Source organism: Vitis riparia, chromosome 9, assembly GCF_004353265.1.
Source record: "Vitis riparia cultivar Riparia Gloire de Montpellier isolate 1030 chromosome 9, EGFV_Vit.rip_1.0, whole genome shotgun sequence".
Lineage (NCBI taxonomy): Eukaryota > Viridiplantae > Streptophyta > Magnoliopsida > Vitales > Vitaceae > Vitis > Vitis riparia.
The window spans coordinates 9,668,030-9,690,648 of record NC_048439.1 but is presented as its reverse complement, the minus strand read 5'-3'; the positions used below and the strand labels follow the sequence as shown (position 1 = coordinate 9,690,648).

Here is a 22,619-nt window from a genome sequence, read left to right as displayed (position 1 = left end):
ATGACTGGAATTCTTGAATCATTATGATTTGGATGGCAAGTCATCTCTCTCTGTCTCGTTTCTTTCCCATCTTCTCTTCCACCTAGCTCTTGAAACAAATGAGAAATTTGAAAACTTGGAGAGAGATATGTGAGACACCCATGATGACTTTGATTCTTGTGTCGGACTATCACAAATAGGTTTCAAGGTAGAACATGACTTTAGAGGCTGCAATTTGTTAGATAGATTAGAGGAGATGGAAGCTACAACAATCATGGTGGCGATAATAAGAGGATGTCGAGGGATTCCTGACATGGAACCCATAATTAACAACCAATACCACAAAAATCTCTCATTCCATTATCAAACCATCTTCATTCAACCCAACATGGATATCAATAATATGAATTCGATGATCACCCATGAGGCAAAAGACTACAATGACACGAACCCCTGGAATTGGACTTGGTTTAATAAAATCGGGTTGTCCAATTGACAGATCGACCACACGCACCAACTCAGAAACTTCTCCCTTCTTTTGAAGACTAGGTGGCAGCCTTGGCAAATTGTGCGACTGGTTCTTGTACCCCCTTCAAAAATCTGTGGCATCTCATTTTTCTCTAGCTGAGTGTTTTCATCTCAGTTGCTTTTTTTCCCTTGCTATCTTCTTTTTCACCTTCCTTTTTTTCTTTCTCCGGTTGTCTCAATCTTTTTTCCCTAATGTTGTCTTTCTTTTTCTCTCTTACTCTCTCTCCAATCACCGACTGTCTCAATTTTCTTCTTCTCATGGTGTCTTTCTCTCACTTTCTCAGATTACCACATTTATTTTCCTCTTCCATGCGTGCTCCCTCTTCATTTTTTGGTGAGTTTTCCTTTTCTCTCTTCCTCTTTCTCCAATCACCGGCTATCTCAATTTCCTTTCTCTAATGGCGTCTTTCTCTCCCTTTCTCAGATTACCACATTCCTTTTCTTTTCCCATGAGTGTTTCCTCTTCATTTTCTGGTGAGTTTTCCTTTTCTTTCTTCTTCTCTCTCGCTGTCTCAATTTTCTTTCTCTAATGGTGTTCCCTTCATTTCCCATGCATGCTCCATTTCCTTCTTTCTTTCTTTTTCTTCTCTTGAACACCGCCTCACTCCCTTCCTTATATGGAGCACGTGGAATCCATGCAAAACAAATAATAAAAAAGTAAAAGGAAAATAAAATTACAAATAAAAAAAAAACTAAGGGTTAGAACAATAAAAAAGAAGCATGTAACTGAGAATTAAAAATCCAAAATGTGTAATTTTAAACGAAATTAAAATTATAAATCACATGCAAAACTAAAATGAGTTATCAACTCAAGCAACTCTCTATCAAAATAAATTAATAAATATATAAATAAAAACGAAATGAATATGATTATTAAGCTCATGCAATTTTCTAAAAATAAGTAAATAAATGAATAAAACTAATAAATAGAGAGAGACAAAAAAACAAAATAAAGCACTGCAAACCATATGAGCCATGCAAGCCATGCAAACCATGCATTCATGCAAAAAATTATCTAAATGGGCTTAAGGAGCCTAAGTGGGCCTATTGTCACGGACTTAGTCGTTCACTAAGCTCGTGCGGCACTTAGGCAAGTCAAGACGCTTGATCTTACTAAGTCGGCCTTGCTCCCCAATGCTTAGCTTGCTCGACTAAGACACTCGCGACTCAAAAGCTTAAGAAGCTTAGTAGGCAACTCTTTAAAGAATGGAAGCTTTCACTAACTCAAGGAAACCTTTATAAGTGCTTGGAAGCTCACTTGCTTGGTACCTTGGCCGAATGAGGCCCTCACCTATTTATAGGCACCAATGGAACTCTCTGGAACCTTGGAAGGTTCCTTACAACTCAAGTATATTCTAAAATGTCCTACATCATTCTAGGTACAAGCCTATGTACAAGTATATACAAGAGACTTCTGAAATTCTCTAGAAAGCCCTAGACTCCTCTCATGCCTTCCACCATAGTGTAGAGTTATGTGGATTCCTCCAGACATCTCTAGAACCTTCCACACTCTTCCTACTCTAGGAGTCTCCAAAAGCTTCCTGGCTCTACATAAGCTCATGGGGAGGTTTCATTTGAATCAACTTGTGACACTCTCCCCCACCTAAGCTGCAGACGTCCTTGTCGCGCCTTCTGCCCAGAATCGCTCAATCTGCTCCTGGAACTACCATAGTGCATCTGCTGGCTCCCAGCTAGCCTCACTCTCCGGTAATCTCTTCCATTTTACTAGGTATTCTGTAACAGGAGGTACACCTCGTCTCCTGATGACCCGATCTACAAGGATGTGTTCCACCTCTTTGTCATAGGAGGTCACAATCGCTGTAGGTGCCCTCTTAGACAACCCTCGGCTCGAATCATCCTTGTCTTCGTGATAGGGTTTCAAGTAGCTCACGTGGAAGACAGGATGAATCTTCAACCTTGGTGGTAACTCAACTCTATAGGACACCTTGCCGACTTTCCCAAGTATGGGGAATGGTTCTTCATACCTCCTCACAAGGCCCTTATGCACCGGCCTTAGGGATTTGAATTGTTGAGGAAGGAGCTTGACAAGCACCATGTCTCTGACCTTGTACTCCGTGTGATGTCGCTTCTTGTTAGCCCATTTCTTCATTTTCTTAGCGGCCTTGTTCAAGTATGAGCGCGCTATGTCAACTTGCTCGTGCCACCCTTTTGCGAACTTGAAAGCCGTTAGACTTCTTCCCGTATAGCCAATCGTTAGAGTGTGAGGAGTTAATAGTTATTGCCCTGTGGCTAGCTCGAACGGGCTCTTATTGGTTGCCTCACTCCTTTGCAGGTTGTACAAGAACTGGGCTATATCTAGCAACTTAGCCTAATCCTTCTGGTTGGCACTCACAAAATGCCTCAAGTATAGCTCCAATAAAGCGTTCACCCTCTCAGTCTACCCATCCGTCTGTGGGTGAAAGCTTGTGGAGAAGTGAAGCTCCTAACCCATAAGCTTGAAGAGGTCCGTCCAACACTTCCCAATGAAACCCGGATCACAATCACTGATGATGAACTTAGGCAACCCCCAATACTTGACTACATGCTTTAGGAATAGCCTCGTCGTCTCTTCCGCAGTGCAGTCAATCGGGGCTGCTATGAAGGTCACGTACTTAGAGAACCTGTCCATTATCACTATGATAGAGCCATTGTCCTCCGACTTGGATAGCCCAATGATGAAGTCCATGGTGACGTTGTCCCATGGGCGCTCTGCTATAGGTAGTGGCTCCAGCAGACCTCTAGGTTGTCGTTACTCCACCTTGTCTTGTTGGCACACAAGACAAGTCCTCACATAGGCCTCAACCTCATCCCGTATTTGAGGCCAGTAATAAGCCGACTCGAGTAATGCCCTCGTGTGTCATTGCCCAGGGTGCCCAACCCACTTGGTGTCATGACACTCCTTTATCAGCTTCTGTCTTAGGTTCCCCCACTTAGGCATGTAGAGTCGTCTCCCCTTGGTGTAGAGTAGGTCGTCCTCCACCCAAAACCTCTTAGTCTTCCCTTCATGAGCCAGGGCGATGAGACTCTTAGCCACTGGATCATGTTGCAGTCCTTCTCTTAGAAGATCCATTATGTCTCCTTGGGGCTGACTCGTCATGGACACTAGCTCCGCTTTGTGGCTTAGGGCGTCGGCCACATGATTAGCACTTTCCAGCTTATACTCCAGCGTATAGTCGAACTCGGCCAGGAAGTCTTGCCACCTAGCTTGTTTGGGACTTAGCTTCTTCTGTGTCTGGAAGTAGCTAGTGGCAACATTGTCGGTCTTCACTATGAAGTGAGACCCCAAAAGATAATGCCTCCAGGTGCGCAAGCAGTGGACGATGACGGTCATCTCATTTTCTTGCACCGTGTAACGCCTCTCCGTGTCGTTTAGCTTGTGACTCTCAAATGTGATCGGGTGCCTTTCTTGCATAAGGACTCCCCCAATAGTAAAGTCTGAGGCATCTGTGTGTACCTCAAAAACCTTGGTGTGGTCGGGTAGTACCAACACCGGCTCCTCAGTCACAGCCTTCTTAAGATCTTCAAAGGCTTGTTGGCACCTTTCGTCCCATTCCCATGCCTTATTCTTCTTAAGAAGATTAGTGAGTGGAGTTGCCCTTGCCGAATAACCCTAGATGAACCGCCGGTAGTAATTAACTAAACCAAGGAAAGATCTGAGTTGAGGTACCTTGGTTGGTGGATCCCATTCCTGGATGGCTTTCACCTTGCGATCATCCATCATTAGCTTGCCATCCTTAATGTGATGCCCTAGGAAGCTCACTTCTTCCCTAGCAAATGAGCATTTTTCCCTCTTTACGTATAGCTCGTTCTGCCTCAAGATCTTAAAGACCTTCCTCAAGTGCTCTACGTGCTCCTTTAGGGTGTTACTGTAGATGACTATGTCATCCAAGTATACCACCATGAACTTATTTAAGTATGGGTGGAAGATCTTGTTCATGAGGGTGCAGAACGTTGACGGGGCGTTGGTGAGTCCGAAAGGCATCACTAAGAATTCGTATGAGCCGTACCTGGTCACACATGTGGTCTTCGGCTCGTCCCCTTCCGCAATCCTAACTTGATAGTATCCGAACCTTAAGTCTAGCTTTGTGAAGTACCTTGCCCTTCCAAGTTGATCGAATAAGTCAGCAATGAGTGGGATAAGATACTTGTTCTTTACCGTCACCTTGTTGAGTGCCCGGTTGTCGATACACATCCGTAGGGATCCATCGTGCTTATTCTGAAACAAGACCGGTGCGCCATAAGGAGCCTTGGATGGTTGGATGAACCCTGCGTCTAGCAACTCCTTAAGTTGTCTCCTTAGCTCCTCCAGCTCAAGCGGTGTCATCCTATATGGCCCCATAGCAGGGGGCTTGGCTCTCGACTCCAACTCAATCTTGTGATCTTCATCTCTCCTAGGAGGAAGTCTCTTAGGCAACTCGGCAGCATCACGTCCTTGAACTCATTAAGGACCCCCTCGATTTCCTTAGGCATGGGTTCTCCCGACCCATCATCCATCTCTTCATTTAGGGTGGCGAGGTAGGTCACCTCTTTCCTCTTTAACCCCTTCTTAACTTGCATAGCTGATAGCAAAGGGGTTTTGAGCGTACCTTCGGTGACCGTAAAGACCATGCATGGCTTCTCTTCCTCTAGGATAGCCATTGAGCGTAGGAAAGGTAGTGGCACAGCCTTGACCTTCTGCAAGAAGTCCATCCCTAGCACCATTTTGAAGTCATCCATGGGTGCCACTGTGAAATCGACCCTTCATTTCCATGAGCCGATGTTCATAGTCACCCTACGAGCTACTCCATGTGATGGCTTGGCAACTAAGTTAACTGCCTTGAGCCATCCTCCTTCCTTGGATGCTTGGAGCTCTAATCTCTTTACCTCATCCTCCGAGACAAAGTTATGAGTGGCACCAGTGTCCACCAAGGCCTTGGTGGCCTTCCCATTCACAAGGGCCTCTACATACATTAGCCCTTTGCTTTGAGGCGTCTTAGGCATCGGCTTGGCCTTAAGGGCATTTAGGAGTTGTAACGATCCCACTTTAGCATCGCCTTCCTGCTCCTTTTCCTCGATCATAGCATTTAGAGCCTTCCTCTTAGGGCAGTCCCGTGCCCAGTGTGGACCATCGCACAGGAAGCAATTGGTCCTGGGCGTGAACTCCTTCCGCTTATCCTTGCCTTTGCCATCCTTGCCACTAGGGCCTTTGCTTGATCCTTCCTTAGAAGTGTGGCCTCGTGATCCCTTGTCTCCCCCACCTTTGGCCTAGTTACCCTTGGATGGTGGCTTTGGCTTGGAGGAGTCTCCCCTTCATAATCTACCAGGGACTCGGTTACCGCCATGGCCGTAGCTAGGTCTTGGACACCACGTCTCCTCAACTCTTGCTTGGCCCAACTTTGTAAGTGGCCCATGAAGTTAAATAGTAACTCCTCCTCGGCCATGTTGGGTATCTCAAGCATAAGCATAGAGAATTCCTTGACATACTCACGGATCGAGCCCGTGTGCTTGAGATGCTTCAAACTCTTCCTTGCTAGGTAAGCCACATCTTCGGGATAGAATTGCCTTTTGATTTCTTTCTTAAAGGCATCCCATGTGTCTATGGTGCATGTCTCTTTCTCTATGTTAGCAAACCGTCAACGCCACCATAGAGTAGCATTATCGGTGAGGTAGAAGGTTGTGGTGCGTACCTTAGTGGCTTCATCCGTCAATGCAATGGCCTCAAAGTAGCACTTCAAGTGCCACAAGAAATTATCCAGCTCCTTAGCATCCCTTTTACCACTGAATGTGTGTGGCTTGGGCACCTCCACCCTTGGTGCCTCATGAGTAGCCATGACTCCTGCTGACACCGCAGTCTTGTAGATGGCCAACTCTTGACGAATCTCTTGGTCTTGGGTCTCCATGCGCGCAGCCAAGGCCTCCATCCTTGACTCCACACTAGCAAACATGCTCATGACCTTGTCTTGGAAGGACATGAACTCCTCATGTGACACCGGCTGAACTTGTGAGCTTAGCACCCCCTCGCGAAGGTCTTGGATCTGCTCCCTTAGATCCTCTAATCCCTTCTCCATGCCTTGCTCGATCAAGTCCACCCTTTCCCTGGTGTCCGTCATGGCTAACTCCACCTTGGCTAGCCTTGCCTCCATGTTGGCTAAGGCATCACGAGACTTATCCTTCTTGCCTCGGCCCAGTGCAGTATGCTCCATCTCCCTTCCACAGGTTTGCTCGCTAGTCTCCTCCACGTTAGAGCCTGACATGCTTCCTTTGATATGCCTACTTAGTAACCGTGCTCTGATATCACTTGTCACAAACTTAGTTGTTCACTAAGCTCATGCGGCACTTAGGCAAGTCAAGACGCTTGATCTTGCTAAGTCGGCCTTGCTCCCCAATGCTTAGTTTGCTTGACTAAGACACTCGCGACTCAAAAGCTTAAGAGGCTTAGTGGGCAACTCTTTAAAGAATGAAAGCTTTCACTAACTCGAGGAAACCTTTACAAGTGCTTGGAAGCTCACTTGCTTGGTACCTTGGCCAAATGAGGCCCTCACCTATTTATAGGTACCAATGGAACTCTCTGGAACCTTGGAGGGTTCCTTAAAACTCAAGTATATTCTAAAATGTCCTACATCATTCTAGGTACAAGCCTATGTACAAGTATATGCAAGAGACTTCTAGAATTCTCTAGAAAGCCCTGGACTCCTCTCATGCCTTCCACCATAGTGTAGAGTTGTGTGGATTCCTCCAGACATCTCTAGAACCTTCCATACTCTTCCCACTCTAGGAGTCTCCAAAAGCTTCCTGGCTCTATATAAGCTCATAGGGAGGCTTCATTTAAATCAGCTTGTGACACTATGGTGCCTAAGTGGGCCTAGGGTGATGCCTAAATGGGCCTAGGGTGCCTAAGTGGGCCTAATGTCATAGGATGTTTCAAATGAGCCTCCTCATGGGTTTATATAGAGCCTAGGAAGCTTCTAGAGACTTCTACACTTAGCCATTGGTGGAAAGAGTGTGAAAGATTCTAGAAATGCCTAGAGCAGTCCACACATCTCTACATTATGATGGGAGGCATGAGAGGAGTCCAGGGCTTTCTAGAGAATTCTAGAGGACTCTTGTACATAGGCTTGTACATAGAATGATGTAGGACATTCTAGAATATACTTGAATTGTAAGGAACCCTCCAAGGTTCCAGAGAGTTCCATTGGTGCCTATAAATAGGTGAGGGCCTCATTTGGCCAAGGCACCAAGCAAGTGAGTTCCTAAGCACTTGTAAAGGTTTCCTTGAGTAATAAAAGCTTCCATTCCTTAAGAGTTGCCTACTATGCCTTCTTAAGCCTTCGAGTCGTGAGCATCCTAGCCTAGCAAGCTAAGAATTGGGAGTAAGGCTGACTTAGCAAGATCAAGCGTCTTGACTTGTCTAAGTGCCGCACGAGCTTAGGAAACAACTAAGTCCGTGACAAGTGCTATAAGAGCGCGGGTATGAAGTGGGCATAGTAAAGGAAGCATCTTGGGCTCTAACGTGGAGGAGACTAGTGAACAAACCCGTGGGAGGGAGATTGAGCCTATTGCATGGGGTAGGGGCAGGAAGGATAAGTCTCGTGACGCCATAACCAACGTGGAGGCAAGGCTAGCCAAGGTGGAGTTAGCCATGGAAGACACCCGGGAAGGGATGGACTTGATCGAGCAAGGCATGGAGAAGGGCTTGGAGGATCTAAGGGAGCAGATCCAAGACCTTCATGAGGGGGTGCTAGGCTTGCAAGTTCAGTTGGTGTCACACGAGGAGTTCATGTCCTTCCAAGACAAGATCATGAGCTTGTTCGCTAATGTGGAGTCAAGAGTGGAGACCTTGGTTGCGCGCATAGAGGCTTGAGACCAGGAGATTCGTCAAGAGCTAGCCATCTACAAGACTGCGGTATCAGCACAAGTCATGGCCACTCATAAGGCACCAAGGGTGGAAGTGCCCAAGCCACACACGTTCAGTGGCAAGAGGGATGCTAAGAAGCTGGATAACTTCTTATGGCACATGGAGCGTTACTTTGAGACCATGACACTGATGAATGAGGCCACTAAGGTACGCACCGCGACCCTCTACCTCACTGATAATGCTACTCTATGGTGGCGTTGACGGTTTGCCGACATAGAAAAATGGGCGTGCACCATAGACACATGGGATGCCTTTAAGAGAGAAATTAAAAGACAATTCTACCCCAAAGATGTGGCTTACCTAGCAAAGAAGAGTATGAAGTGTCTCAAGCACACGGGCTCGATCCGTGAGTATGTCAAAGAGTTCTCTACGCTTATGCTTGAGATGTCCAACATGTCCGAGGAGGAGCTACTATTTAACTTCATGGACAACTTGCAAAGCTGGGCCGAGTAAGAGTTGAGGAGACGTGGTGTCCAAGACCTAGCCATGGCTATGGCGGTAGTAGAGTTCTTGGTAGATTATAGAATGGGAGACTTCTCCAAGCCCAAGCCACCATCCAAGGGTAACCAGGCCAAAGGTAGGGAAGACAAGGGATCACGAGGCTACACTTCTAAGAAAGGATCAAGCAAAGGCCCTAGTGGTAAGGATGGCAAAGGCAAGGATAAGCAGAAGAAGTTCACGCCCAGGACCAATTGCTTCCTATGCAATGGTCCACACTGGGCGCGGGACTGACCCAAGAGGAAAGCCCTGAATGCTATGATCGAGGAAAAAGAGAAGGAGGGCGATGTTTAGGTGGGATCATTGTAACTTATAAATACCCTTAAGGCCAAGCCGATGCCTAAGACGCCTCAAAGCAAATGGCTAATGTATGTAGAGGCCCTTGTGAATGGGAAAGCCACCAAGGCCTTGGTGGACACTAGTGCCACTCATAACTTTGTCTCGGAGGGTGAGACAAAAAGGCTGGAGCTCCAAGCATCCAAAGAAGGGGGTTAGCTAAAGGTAATTAATTCAGCTGCCAAGCCATCACATGGAGTAGCTCGCGGGGTGACTATGCACATCGGCTCATGGAAAGAAAGGGTCGACTTTATAGTGGCACCCATGGATGACTTCAAGATGGTATTAGGAATGGATTTCCTACAGAAGGTCAAGGTCGTGCCATTACCTTTCCTACACTCAATGGCTATCCTAGAGGAGGAGAAGCTATGCATGGTCCCTATGGTCACCGAAGGTACGCCCAAGACCCCTATGTTATCAGCTATGCAAGTTAAGAAGGGGTTAAAGAGGAAAGAGGTGACCTACCTCGCCACCCTGAAGGAATAAAGGGATAATGGGTCAGGAGAACCCATGCCAAAGGAAATCAAGGGAGTCCTTGATGAATTCAAGGATGTGATGCCGCCTGAGTTGCCCAAACGACTTCCTCATAGGAGAGAGGAAGATCACAAGATTGAGTTGGAGCCGGGAGCCAAGCCCCCTGCTATGGGGCCATATAGGATGACACTGCCTGAGCTGGAGGAGCTAAGAAGACAACTTAAGGAGTTGTTGGACGCAAAATTCATCCAGCCATCCAAGGCTCCCTATAGCGTGCCGGTCTTGTTTCAGAAGAAGCACGATGGGTCCTTACGGATGTGTATTGACTGTCGGGCACTTAACAAGGTGACGGTAAAAAATAAATATCCTTTTCCGCTCATTGTTGACTTGTTCGATCAACTTGGTAGGGCGAGGTACTTCACGAAGCTAGACCTAAGGTCGGGCTACTACCAAGTAAGGATTGTGGAAAGGGGCGAGCCGAAGACTACATGTGTGACCAGGTATGGCTTATGCGAATTCTTAGTAATGTCTTTCGGACTCACCAATGCCCTAGCAACGTTCTGCACCCTCATGAACAAGATCTTCCACCCATATTTAGACAAGTTCATGGTGGTATACTTGGATGACATAGTCATCTACAGTAGCACCCTAAAAGAGCACGTGGAACATTTGAGGAAGGTCTTTAAGATCATGAGGCAGAATGAGCTATATGTGAAGAAGGAGAAATGCTCTTTTGCTAAGGAAGAAGTGAGCTTCCTAGGGTATCACATCAAATATGGCAAGCTGATGATGGATGACAACAAAGTGAAAGCCATCCAGGAATGGGATCCACCAACCAAGGTACCTCAACTCAGATCTTTCCTTGATTTAGTTAATTATTACCGGTGATTCATCAAAGGTTATTCAACAAGGGCTACTCCACTCACTGATCTTCTTAAGAAGAATAAGGCATGGGAATGGGACTAAAGGTGCCAACAAGCCTTTGAGGATCTGAAGAAGGTTGTGACTGAGGAACCGATGTTGGAACTACCCAACCACACCAAGGTTTTTGAGGTACACATAGATGCCTCAAACTTCGCTATAGGGGGAGTCCTTATGCAAGATAGGCATTCGATCGCCTTCAAGAGTCGTAAGCTAAATGACACAGGGAGGCGCTACACGGTGCAAGAGAAGGAAATGATCGCCATCATCCATTGCTTGCGCACCTGGAGGCACTATTTTCTAGGGTCTCACTTCATAGTGAAGACCGATAACGTTGCCACTAGTTACTTCCAAACACAGAAGAAGCTAAGTCCTAAGCAAGCTAGGTGGCAAGACTTCCTGGCCGAGTTCAACTATACGCTGGAGTATAAGCTAGGAAGTGTTAATCATGTGGCCGACACCCTAAGCCGTAAAGCGGAGCTAGCATCCATGACGAGCTAGCCCCAAGGAGACATAATGGATCTTTTAAGGGAAGGATTGCAACATGATCCACTGGCTAAGAGCCTCATCGCCTTGGCTCATGAAAGGAAGACTAAGCGGTTTTGGGTACAAGACGACTTACTCTACACTAAGGGGAGACAACTCTACATGCCTAAGTGGGGGAACATAAGGCGCAATTTTATTAAGAAGTGCCATGACACCAAGTAGGCTGAGCACCCTGGGCAACGACGCACGAGGACACTACTTGAGTCAGCTTACTACTGGCCTCAAATATAGGATGAGGTTAAGGCCTATGTGAGGACTTGTCTTGTATGCCAACAAGACAAGGTGGAGCAACGACAACCTAGAGGCTTGTTGGAACCACTACCTATAGCAAAACGCCCATGGGACAGCATCACCATGGACTTCATCGTCGAGCTACCCAAGTCGGAGGACAGTGGCTCTATCATAGTAGTAGTGGACAGGTTCTCTAAATATGCAACCTTCATAGCAGCCCCGACTAACTGCACTACGGAGGAGACGACAAGGCTATTCTTAAAGCCAATGTTTTCAGAACCGGACCGGTCATTGAACCGGAAAAGTTATCAGTTCACGGTTCACCGGTCGGACCGGCGGTCGAACCGCTATCGAACCGGTGACGTCATAAATATATATTTTATTATTTTATATATTATAAAAAATTAAAAAATTAATAAATTCTATGTAAATTTTGATAGCATCTACTTTGTTTGTTGAGTTTTGTCACAAATATTTTTACCTATAGAAGTCATCAATTATCATATATGATATCTATAACACAATATAAGATGTTATACATTCACAATGTTAATAAACTCAATATTTATCAAATAATCAAACCATTACTATCCTATAATAACCAAATTATCAAAGAGTTGTTAACTTAACACATTGTCCATAATAGATAATACAAATGTCAACCATAGGTCCACAACACTTAAATAATTACTCAAAATAAAAATATAATATGTCAATGTTTGAATATTCATGAAGTTTTTTGCATACTAATAAATATAAAACTCATGTCTTCATTCATTGTGGAAATTGGAATATGGAGATTGAACATGAGCATTTGGAAAACCAAAGTTTTCCACATCAAGCCCTTCTATAGCCACGTCACCACCATCCTCATCATCTACAAAAATATTGAATACATATCAACAATAAATCATTTTTAAAGAAAAAATATATAATTATTGAACTTTTATAAGTTTAAATATTTTACTAACCAATGTGAGAACTTGAACCTTCCACTTCATTTATTGGAATTGACCCTTCTTCATATAGAAGATTTTCCAATTCTTCAACATCTAACTCTGCTGGTTGATCATCATCAACTACCCAAAAATCGGTCTCATCAATGCATGCATAGTCAATTGGATCATAGATTCTTTTCTTGTTATAGAACCTAAAGAAAAAAAACATATAATTATTCATAATTGTGAATAGAAGAATTTAAATTCAAAACAACTAAGAAATCATTTATACCGATTTTTTAGGCGCAAATTATAATGAACGTATACAAGATCATTAAGCCTTTGATGTTCCAATCTATTCCTTCTTTTGGTATGTATACGTTCAAAGACACTCCAATTCCTCTCACATCCAGAAGACCACGGTTTGGCTCAATATTAGAATGGCTAACTTTTGCAAATGTGGTGCACTGTATCCATGTAGCCTCCACCATTCATCTAGTTACCATTTCACATTAAAAATAAGAAAAAAAATAAAACACATTAGCAAGTTAAAAATATTAAATAGTAAGTAGGTAACTAATAAAAAAGAATAAACATACTAATAAATGATAATAATATTTTACCAGGTTGAAGTACTTCACGTGAAGAATAAGCAAGTTCTCTTCCAAAACTTCCCAATCGATCACGAAATAACTTCATTTCATTCATTGTTTCAAGCTTGCCTTTCAGAACTTTCTGATCAATAACATCCATGACACCTCCAATAACATTTGGCTTATTACAAAAGTTTTTCTAATCATATTGGAAACATGGATTCAACCAATAAGCTGCTGAATGAATGCTTTTCTTTAGTTGTTGATCCCAACGTTGCTTTATGATCTCCGTATAAGGCTTGTATAGTCTTTCGTTGTAGTTAAACAATTTCTTGATGCCCAAACGAACCCTATACATGCCTTCATACACATATCCCATCAAAGGCCTCTCATCACAATCAACAATATGCAATAAACGCATTAGTGGAGACATAAGATTCACAACAATCAAACAATCATTCCAAAATCTATTATCCAAGATGATGGAAACTGCAACTTTGCTTTTATAATCCTTTGAATATCTAGAGTCCATAAAAAACTTACTAGTCACCAGCTTGCAAGTCATGTTTATGATCATGAAGACTCTTGAGTGCAATGAATGTAGTAGCAAAACGAGTTGCACCAGGTCGCAAAATCTCTGTCCATCCTTCTCTTTTTCTCAACCAACTTAATAAAGCAACATGATTGTAAACAAAAATTGTCACCTTTGATGCACGTCTTACAAGTTAGCAACATGGTCCATCTTACCAATATCCTTAAAGATCAAATTAAGACAATGAGCTGCACAAGGTGACCAATTAATGTGTTTATGCTTCTGAGAAATCAATCTCCCCGCGGCCACATAATTTGCTACATTATCAGTGACTATATGAACTACATTGAGTGGACCAACCCATTCAATCACCTCATCAAATAACTGAAACAAATTAGTTGCATCCTTGACAATGTCTGAAGCATCAACGGATTTCACAAATGATATTCCTTCAGGACAATACACAAGGAAGTTGATGAGTGTTCTTTGTCTATTATTTGTCCAACCATCACCCATTATTGTACACCCAACTTTTGCCCAAATTGCACGATAAGAGTCCACAAGTAACTGAACTTCCTTCTTGGCATTCTTTAAAAGATTAACCCGTAGTTGATGGTAATTTGGACCCTTATATCCAGGACCAATTGCAGATATAGCATCCAACATTGGCTTGAAGTAGAAGGAATTCACTGCATTAGTAGGAATGCATGTATCATAAAAGAATCTCCCAACCGCCATATCCGCTCTCCAAATAGCTTCTTTCCTAGCTAGTACACTCCTCATGGAAGGTTGAGCTCCTTGAGTATTTCTTGGTGCAAAATACTTATCCACTATTGATTTTTTCCTTTTTCCACTATTAGCTGCCATAGGACTTTGCATTTCTTGAACCTCTTCTTCACCTTCTGCCCTATCCCCTTCAAATTGTGACACATTAGGACCATAAGGATTTCTACATTCATATGCTTCTTAGGCTGCTTTCTTAGAATTTACAAACTCCTGCAAAGAATTTTCCATTCGAAATTTTACATCAGGAGGAATCGATTTACATGGACCAATATCTCCTTTCGCTCCAGCAAGATGTTGTTTCATTCTATGAATACCCCCACCTTTTGTAATCTTTTTACAATACAAACAAATAAGAGCTTTCCTTCCATTTGCATATCTTTCTTTAGAAACATGCTCCCATGCAGGATCGATCTTACTTCTAGTTGATTGAGAATTGGTAGTTGAATCTTGACCAGAGAATGGAGTCAAGTTTGATTCCATTTTTTATTTCTCTATCAAATTAGAAACAAAAATCTCACATTAACATAGAGAATGGAAGTCATCAACCATTTAATGATTTATAATCAAGTCATCAACAATTTATAACAATCATATATCAATTGGTAAATTTATCTAAAGGAACAACCGTCATTATAACAAGCATGTTTTGATCCAATTATAAATTTATCTAAATTTTAAAGTAATTTTGTATAGATATATTGATGGGTGAAAATATCTAAACAAGCATGTTTGGAGAATTTTTCACAAATATCTTGTAAATTATGCTTCTTTTTCAATGCATGCTTTCACATTTTCTCTATGGCATGCGTCAACATACATGTGGTCCAAAAGGGATCAATCTTCATAATTACTCATATATAATTAATATATGATATCATTATATCATTATTTTACCACTTCTTCATCAAAGGTAAGGTCATTTTTAAAATAAGAATTATTAAAGCATCCTATGCATTCCATCATATTATAAACTAAATCAATTTGCTTTAAGTTACTTAAGAATTCCTCATGAATAGACAATTAATTAAACCATAGGTAATTAATTAAACCAGAAGGAATGAATGCATGATGGCTTCCTTCCACATGTCTTAGCATCATCACCGCCAAGTAATTAAATCAGAAGGCATGGCTTCCTTCCACATGACTCATCACCTCAAATTATTATTATTAATAAACATATTAAATAATAATATAATGTATAGCATAGCTGCATAGCAAAGCAGCTACTCACTGTGGTCAAACTCCAACGTCGGGGCGGGCTACCAGTTGGGAGGGGGGGGGGGAGCTTTCCAACGCAGGCGATACCCGTGTGGGTGTCGTGGGTCGCGGGCGGGACCTGTGTGAGTGTCACAGGTCGTCGGCGGGATCTCTCTTGTCACAGGTCATCGTCTGCGGTGTCGCGGCAGGGATGCATCGACGGCGGGCGGAGGAGAGGGGGAGCAGCTACCAGTGTGCGTGTCGTGGGCTGCCGACGGGATCTCTCTTTGTGTCGCGGCAGGGATACGTCGACAACGGGCGGAGGAGAGGAGGGAAGCTACCCTTGGCATCGCGAATCTCTTTTGGTGTCGTGGGCCGCCGGCGGAACCTGTGTGAGTGTCGCTGCTGTCGCAGGCCATCGGCGGGATCCCTTGGTGTCGCGGATGGGACATCGACGACGAGCGAAGAAGGAAGGGCTGGAGCTAGAGCTTAGAGGTTGCAGCGGCGCAGCCTGGAGATCTCGTTTAGTTAAATAGGACTCCAAAATGGCGTCATTTTGATGCCAGAAGCATCAAAACGACGTCGTTTTGATGTTGTTTTAAAAAAAAAAAAAAATCAATTGAACCGGCCGGTTCGTCCGGTTCACCGGTTGGACCGATCCGACCCCGGTTTCTACCGGTCCAACCCCGATTTGATCCCCATTCAATCCAAATGACCAGAACGGTGACCGGCCGGTGGTCGGACCAGCCGGTCCGGTTCCATTTTTAAAACATTGCTTAAAGCATGTAGTCAAGTATTGGGGGTTGCCTAAGTATATCATTAGTGATCGTGACCCACGATTCATTGGGAAGTTTTGGACAAAGCTCTTCAAGCTATGGGTTCGAAGTTTCACTTCTCCACAAGCTTTCACCCACAAACGGATGGGCAAACTGAGAGGGTGAACGCCTTATTGGAGTTATACTTGAGGCACTTCGTGAGTGCCAACCAGAAAGATTGGGCTAAGTTGCTAGACATAGCCTAGTTCTCATACAACCTGCAAAGGAGTGAGGCAACCAATAAGAGCCCGTTTGAGCTAGCCATAGGGCATCAACCGTTAACCCCTCACACTTTAACGATAGGCTATACGGGAAGAAGTCCAATGACTTTCAAGTTTGTGAAGGGGTGGAACGAGTAAGCTAACATAGCACGCTCATACTTGGACAAGGCTGCTAAGAAAATGAAGAAGTGGGCAAACAAGAAGCGACGTCACACAGAGTACAAGGTCGGAGACATGGTGCTTGTCAAGCTCCTTTCTCAACAATTCAAATCCCTAAGGCCGGTGCATAAGGGCCTTGTGAGAAGGTACGAAGGACCCTTCCCTATACTTGGGAAGGTCGACAAGGTGTCCTATAAGGTTGAGTTATGACCAAGGTTGAAGATTCATCCCGTCTTCAACATGAGTTACTTGAAAGCATATCATGAAGACAAGGATGATCTAAGCCGAGGGTTTTCTAAGAGGGCACCCACAGCGGTGGTGACCTCCTATGACAAGGAAGTGAACATATCATTGTAGACTGAGTCATCAGGAGACGAGGTTTGCCTCCTGCCATGGAGTACTTAGTGAAATGGAAGGGACTACCAGAGAGAGAGGCTAGTTGGGAGCCAACAAATGCATTATGGCAATTCCAGGAGCAGATTGAGTAGTTCCGGTCAGAAGGTGCAACGAGGACATCTGCGGCTTAGGTGGAAGAGAGTGTCATAGGATGCTTCAAATTAGCCTCCCCATGGGTTTATATAGAGCCCAGGAAGCTTCTGGAGACTCCTACACTTAGCCATTGGTGGGAAGAGTGTGGAAGATTCTAGAAATGCCTAGAGAAGTCCACACATCTCTACATTATGATGGAAGGCATGGGAGGAGTCCAGGGCTTTCTAGAGAATTCTAGAGGACTCTTGTACATATGCTTGTACATAGAATGATGTAGGACATTCTAAAATATACTTGAATTGTAAGGAACCCTCCAAGGTTCCAGAGAGTTCCATTGGTGCTTATAAATAGGTGAGGGCCTCATTTGGCCAAGACACCAAGCAAGTGAGTTCCTAAGCACTTGTAAAGGTTTCCTTGAGTAATAAAAGCTTCCATTCCTTAAGAGTTGCCTACTACGCCTTCTTAAGCCTTCGAGTCATGAGCATCCTAGCCTAGCAAGCTAAGCATTGGGAGTAAGACTAACTTAGCAAGATCAAGTGTCTTGACTTGTCTAAGTGCCGCACGAGCTTAGGAAATGACTAAGTCCATGACAGTAAGGTGCCTAAGTGGGCCTAAGGTGCTTATGTGGGCCTATGGTGCATAAGTGGGCCTATGGTACATAAGTGGGCCTAAGTGGGCCTATGGTACCTAAATGGGCCTAAGGTGCCTAAATGGGCCTAGAATGCCTAAATAAGCCTAAGGTACCTAAATGGGCCGAAGGTGTATAAATGGGCCTAAAGTGGTGCCTAATGGGCCAAGTGTACCTAAATGGGCTAGGGTGTCTAAGTGGGCCTAAATTGGTGCCTAACGGGCCAAGTGTACCTAAATGGACCTAGGGTGCCTAAGTGGACCTAGGGTGCCTAAGTGGACCTAAGGTAGTGCCTAATAGGCCAAGTGTATCTAAATGGGCCTAGAGTGCCTAAGTGAACCTAAGTTTAAATTAGGGCTGCCAAGAGTCACAACGGGGTTAGATAAATCCCTCAACCAAAGTCCCCAAGGTTGCTTAGAAAAGATAGGTTACACGAGTAGTAATGGCTCACCAAGGAATTGTTGTAAAGTATCGGACAAATACTTAATAGGACATGTGCTAGGAGGACAAAATGGAGGATCTACAGTAACATTGTCTTCTTGATATGCATAATCATGCAGATTGTAACATTTAATGGTAGAATGATTTTAACACCACATATTTGACATTTGGAGGAGGTTGGTTGTTTGAATTTTCAAATTTGTATTTGTTGAGTTTTTCCCTAAATTGACATTGGTCTGATCTTGAAACTCGGATATTTGAGTGAAACTATGGTTGTTTAACCATCCAATAGGTGAATTAAAAACTTTGGCCTCTTTGAAATCTTCCTCCTCCACAATTTCCACTACCTCTACCTCTTTGTCCGAAGAAAGCCTATGCATGATCAACAAACTACTTTTGTTCATCTTTTTCAGTCGTCGGGACCCGGTCACGACTTTGAAGAGATAAGATGAATTGATTAAATGTGGGATAAGAGGGTTTGGAAAGCATGGCTATATGAAAATCTTGATATTTTGGGGGTAAGACCCTTTGCAAATTGAAAATCTTTATCTGTATTGACAATAGGTTTATTAATAGCAGCTAAGTTTTCACGAAGAAGTCTAAATTTTTTAATATGCTCATCAAGGGACGATGAACCCTTTTTTCAATGCAAATTGACAATCCTTTAGTTGGACTTCTTTCTCCTTAATTTTGGGTAGCAATTGTTCTTCCAAAGATTTCCAAAGTTGTGATGTTGTTTCCATCCCAACAACAAATCCAAGGACTTTTTCTGACATGACACCAAGTATTCAAGAAGTAAGTAAGCCATTGTTGTTGATCCATACTTCATATTCAAGATTTGTTATGGTATTTTCATCTTTTTCTCCAAATGTTTCTTCTAGTTTCTCACAATCAACCAAATGGTGTGCTAGACCAAGACTTTGGATCAAAGGCATAGCTTAAGACTGCTAAAATAAATAATTAGAGGAATTTACTTTAATGGAAATAAGGCTTGAGCATTGATGGAAGGATTGTATTGTCAATTTCAATTCTTTACACTTGGCCATTTTAGTAACAATAAAGGATTGCTCCGATACGATGAAAAATGAATTAAAACTTGAAAATATTTTGAAAGAATATTTCTAAACTGTAAATTGTATTGAAATATATACAACTATTTCAAGCAAGAATAAAAAGGAAAGTTGGACAATAGACCTACAAATCTGCTATTACCAAATCATACATGACAAGATAAAAGAAAAAGAGTGAGGGTTTTGGAATTTGTCAATGCTAATATTGACCTCCACTGGTCCACTCTCCAAAGGTTTAAAATTAAAGGATTTCTTATCTAATAGATTTCTTGATATTTCTTGCCTAATAGATTTCTTGCTCTACTTAATGGTTTCCGTGCTAGGTTCTCCATCATAACATAATATACAAAATCAACCTACAATTTCAAAACTTGAAGTATGAACTAAGGAATAGGTCATAGTGTTTGTAATATATCTCCCTTAGCATTAATTTCAGGTAGTAACGATTTCTAGTTCTGATGTACAGTGAAGTGATATGAGTTTCGAAGGTTTTATTTTCAAAGTGTATAAATCCAAATATCAATACATCATAACTTAATTTTAATGAATTTTAATCTTGACTATAATTTAATTGTCTTATTTAGAAGTCTTTATAATATGGTTCTTTGGGTTGTAAAACTTCAAGTATACCATGTACATTGACTTAATAGTCCTAAAATTTTCTCGAAGTATGAGAAATATGTCATTTAAAAAAAATTCAAATTAAAATAGAAGTCTTAGATCTTGTTATTTTTATATTGATTAAACTAAAAATAATTTTCCAATTTTCAATTATGTATCTAAAATCTTAAAAGCCTCATTGATGACCGAAAATTTAATTTACTTCCATTAAGCAATGTATTCAATACAAAATGGATCGACTTTTTTGTTATAAGTTTTTTTACACAACAATTGGAGTATATTGCCATTATTTCTATCCTCATTTTCTCTCCAAGTATAGTAACAAAACGATATAGCAAACTTAAAAATACATGGACGAATCACTCAACCAACAACCAACAAATCATATATCTTCAAGCTTTATTTCACATATCAAGTGTTCCCTTCCTCTTGAACATCTTTAATTGGCATTGTTTGAAAATAATTTTGAAAGGAGTGAGCTACACAACCCTATTGATGATGCTTTTATTTTAAAATTTAAACAAGGATACCAGGTGTTAGAATGTGCTGCAGACAATCAAGACATAATTCATTAGTACATCATCAACATATCCATTCTTACATCACAACAAATATTACCAAATTTCATATATTTTTATTGCTCAATTGAATTCTCCAAGCTCTTGTACATGTTATTATGGGGTTCTCACCCAAGGACATATATCTATGCCCCAACTTAATCCAAACTAGGATCTTCTTGGGATATGTTTTGGGTCTTTTACCTTGGGATACTTTACCCTCCTTCCTTTAGGGTCTCTCAGACCGTTGTCCCAACTTAAATTTCACAAGACTACCCTTCTTGGCGCCTTTCTTCTTATTTGACAGTGCCTAAAGCACCTTTTCCGTGTTGATCATGCTGCAACTCAAGGATAGTTTCAAGCATAATTGTATATATTTTAACATTTGAGATGTCATAACCATGAGTGATAAATTTCAGCATATAATCCATATTCATTATGTTTGATAGCATATATTCAGAATTTTTTCAAGAATCATCAATCCATCATTTTATTTAATTTATGCAGGACATTCATGTTCAACAATTTCATTTATACAAGTTATTTCAGTTCAGAAAATCACTGAAATTTTTAAATTCTGTAATAGAACCTCCACTGCCTAGTGTTAAGGTTCACAAATTTCCAGTTACCAACCCTTCCACTTCAATCAAACTTCAGTTGTAGCTTGATGCCAAGAAAGAAACAAAGAAAATCCAAAAAAGAAAAAAAGAAAGAAAAATAAATTCAAGGTTTTAGATCTCCTTCGGTTTAGTTAAAGGCTACCTAACAATGTATAAGTGAATCAAGCAGTTGGTTGACTTTTAATATGCTGCCATGTGTCTTATAGCAGATTGATCTAAGTGTCTCAAAATTATTCTCTTCTGCTGTATTTAGCCTCTTTTAAACTAAATCAGTGTAGACAAGTGGACAACATAGCTGCCTCATGTGATTTCAAATGGCTTGTTATTTTCAGTAAACACACTCCACAACCTATTCAACTACATATTATGCTTAATCAATCGCTTGTTTTCTCCAGAAACTGAAACAATCTACTACCAAGGTAAATATAACTTCTCACATCTATCACCTAGACCATAATTAGGATAAAATGTCAACTATAAGTTAACTTCTTAATTAAGTCATTAATCAATCAACTAATAGAGCCATCAATCAAAGGGTGATTTCTTATATTTTCTTTTAATCTTTATGTTCTCTAGACTCTAGCTCATTCTATATTATGAAAACTTAAATGAATTCACTACTAAACTTGGGTAAATTTAAGTTGTTTCAATATGTCCCCTTTAGCTACATTACCCCAACATCCAAGGAAACTAACTAATAGGTGAGATTCTTCAATAATTGGTAGGAGGACTCTCTTACAAACATGACCTAAAATTGAAGGGTCGCCATGAACATATTTTATTTTGATTATGTTAGGTTGGCTAGTAGTTTAGAGAAAGCATAAAAGGAGTAACTAGGCCTGCATTACTTGGTTTCTACTTTTTGTATGAATCTAATACTGTCATTATTAGACTTACTAGAAACACTATATATACGATTACTAGTTGCCTCCAATTATTCCTTTTTTATAGACAAGACATGATAGTTTCTGATTGTCTATCTTATTTTTGCTAAAACTGTATTATGTAATGCATTTTCATAATTAAAGTTTTTTTTCATATTTATTTTAAGCATAAAATTATTGGTTAAAGTCATGATGTCTTCCCCAAGCCCTCTTCTTGATGCAACAAGTCATGACATTGTGCCCATGACTCCTCATCTCCATGTGCGAGCATGAGTTGGCTTCATTGTTTCTGCATCGCTATGTCTCATCTAAGACCATCTTGGTGTTGCAATGGGTCATGGAATTATGGCCATGGCTCACCAAACCTCTTTCTTGCACAAGACACTACGCCCTTATGCTACCTTGCCTTTGTTATAAGCCACTCGTTAGGCTAAGATGCCACCCCATGAGGCCCTAGTGTCGCATGCTCCGACTCAAGGGGCTAATAGGAAGACACTATGATATTGAGGAACCAAGTGATTATGGGATAATGTATCTCTATTTTAATTGGGTAACAATGTAAAAACATTACAAGTTTTCAAAGATTGTAGTAAGTTGCAGACTTCTATAGGCATAAATCAACAAACTAGCCCACCTAATTTCTAATATCAATCATGAACTT

At 41.8% G+C, this 22,619-nt stretch overlaps 1 protein-coding gene across 1 annotated transcript; it reads right to left on the bottom strand.

Annotated features, from left to right (window-relative positions):
* Positions 1–2,170: 2,170 nt before the first annotated feature.
* Positions 2,171–3,193, bottom strand: LOC117921777. Its single transcript, XM_034839737.1, has 2 exons — positions 2,956–3,193; positions 2,171–2,673 (listed from the first exon to the last, which is right to left on the bottom strand). The coding sequence occupies exons 1-2, from the start codon at positions 3,191–3,193 to the stop codon at positions 2,171–2,173; spliced, it is 741 nt and encodes a 246-aa protein (XP_034695628.1).
* Positions 3,194–22,619: the final 19,426 nt, after the last annotated feature.

Coding starts and splice junctions, on each gene's coding strand:
- LOC117921777 (XM_034839737.1), bottom strand. CDS start 3,193: ATGGACTTCATCATTGGGCTATCCAAGTCGGAGGACAATGGCTCTATC. Junction 2,674..2,955: donor GGACCTCTTCAAGCTTATGG/GTTAGGAGCTTC, acceptor AGTTCGCAAAAG/GGTGGCACGAGCAAGTTGAC.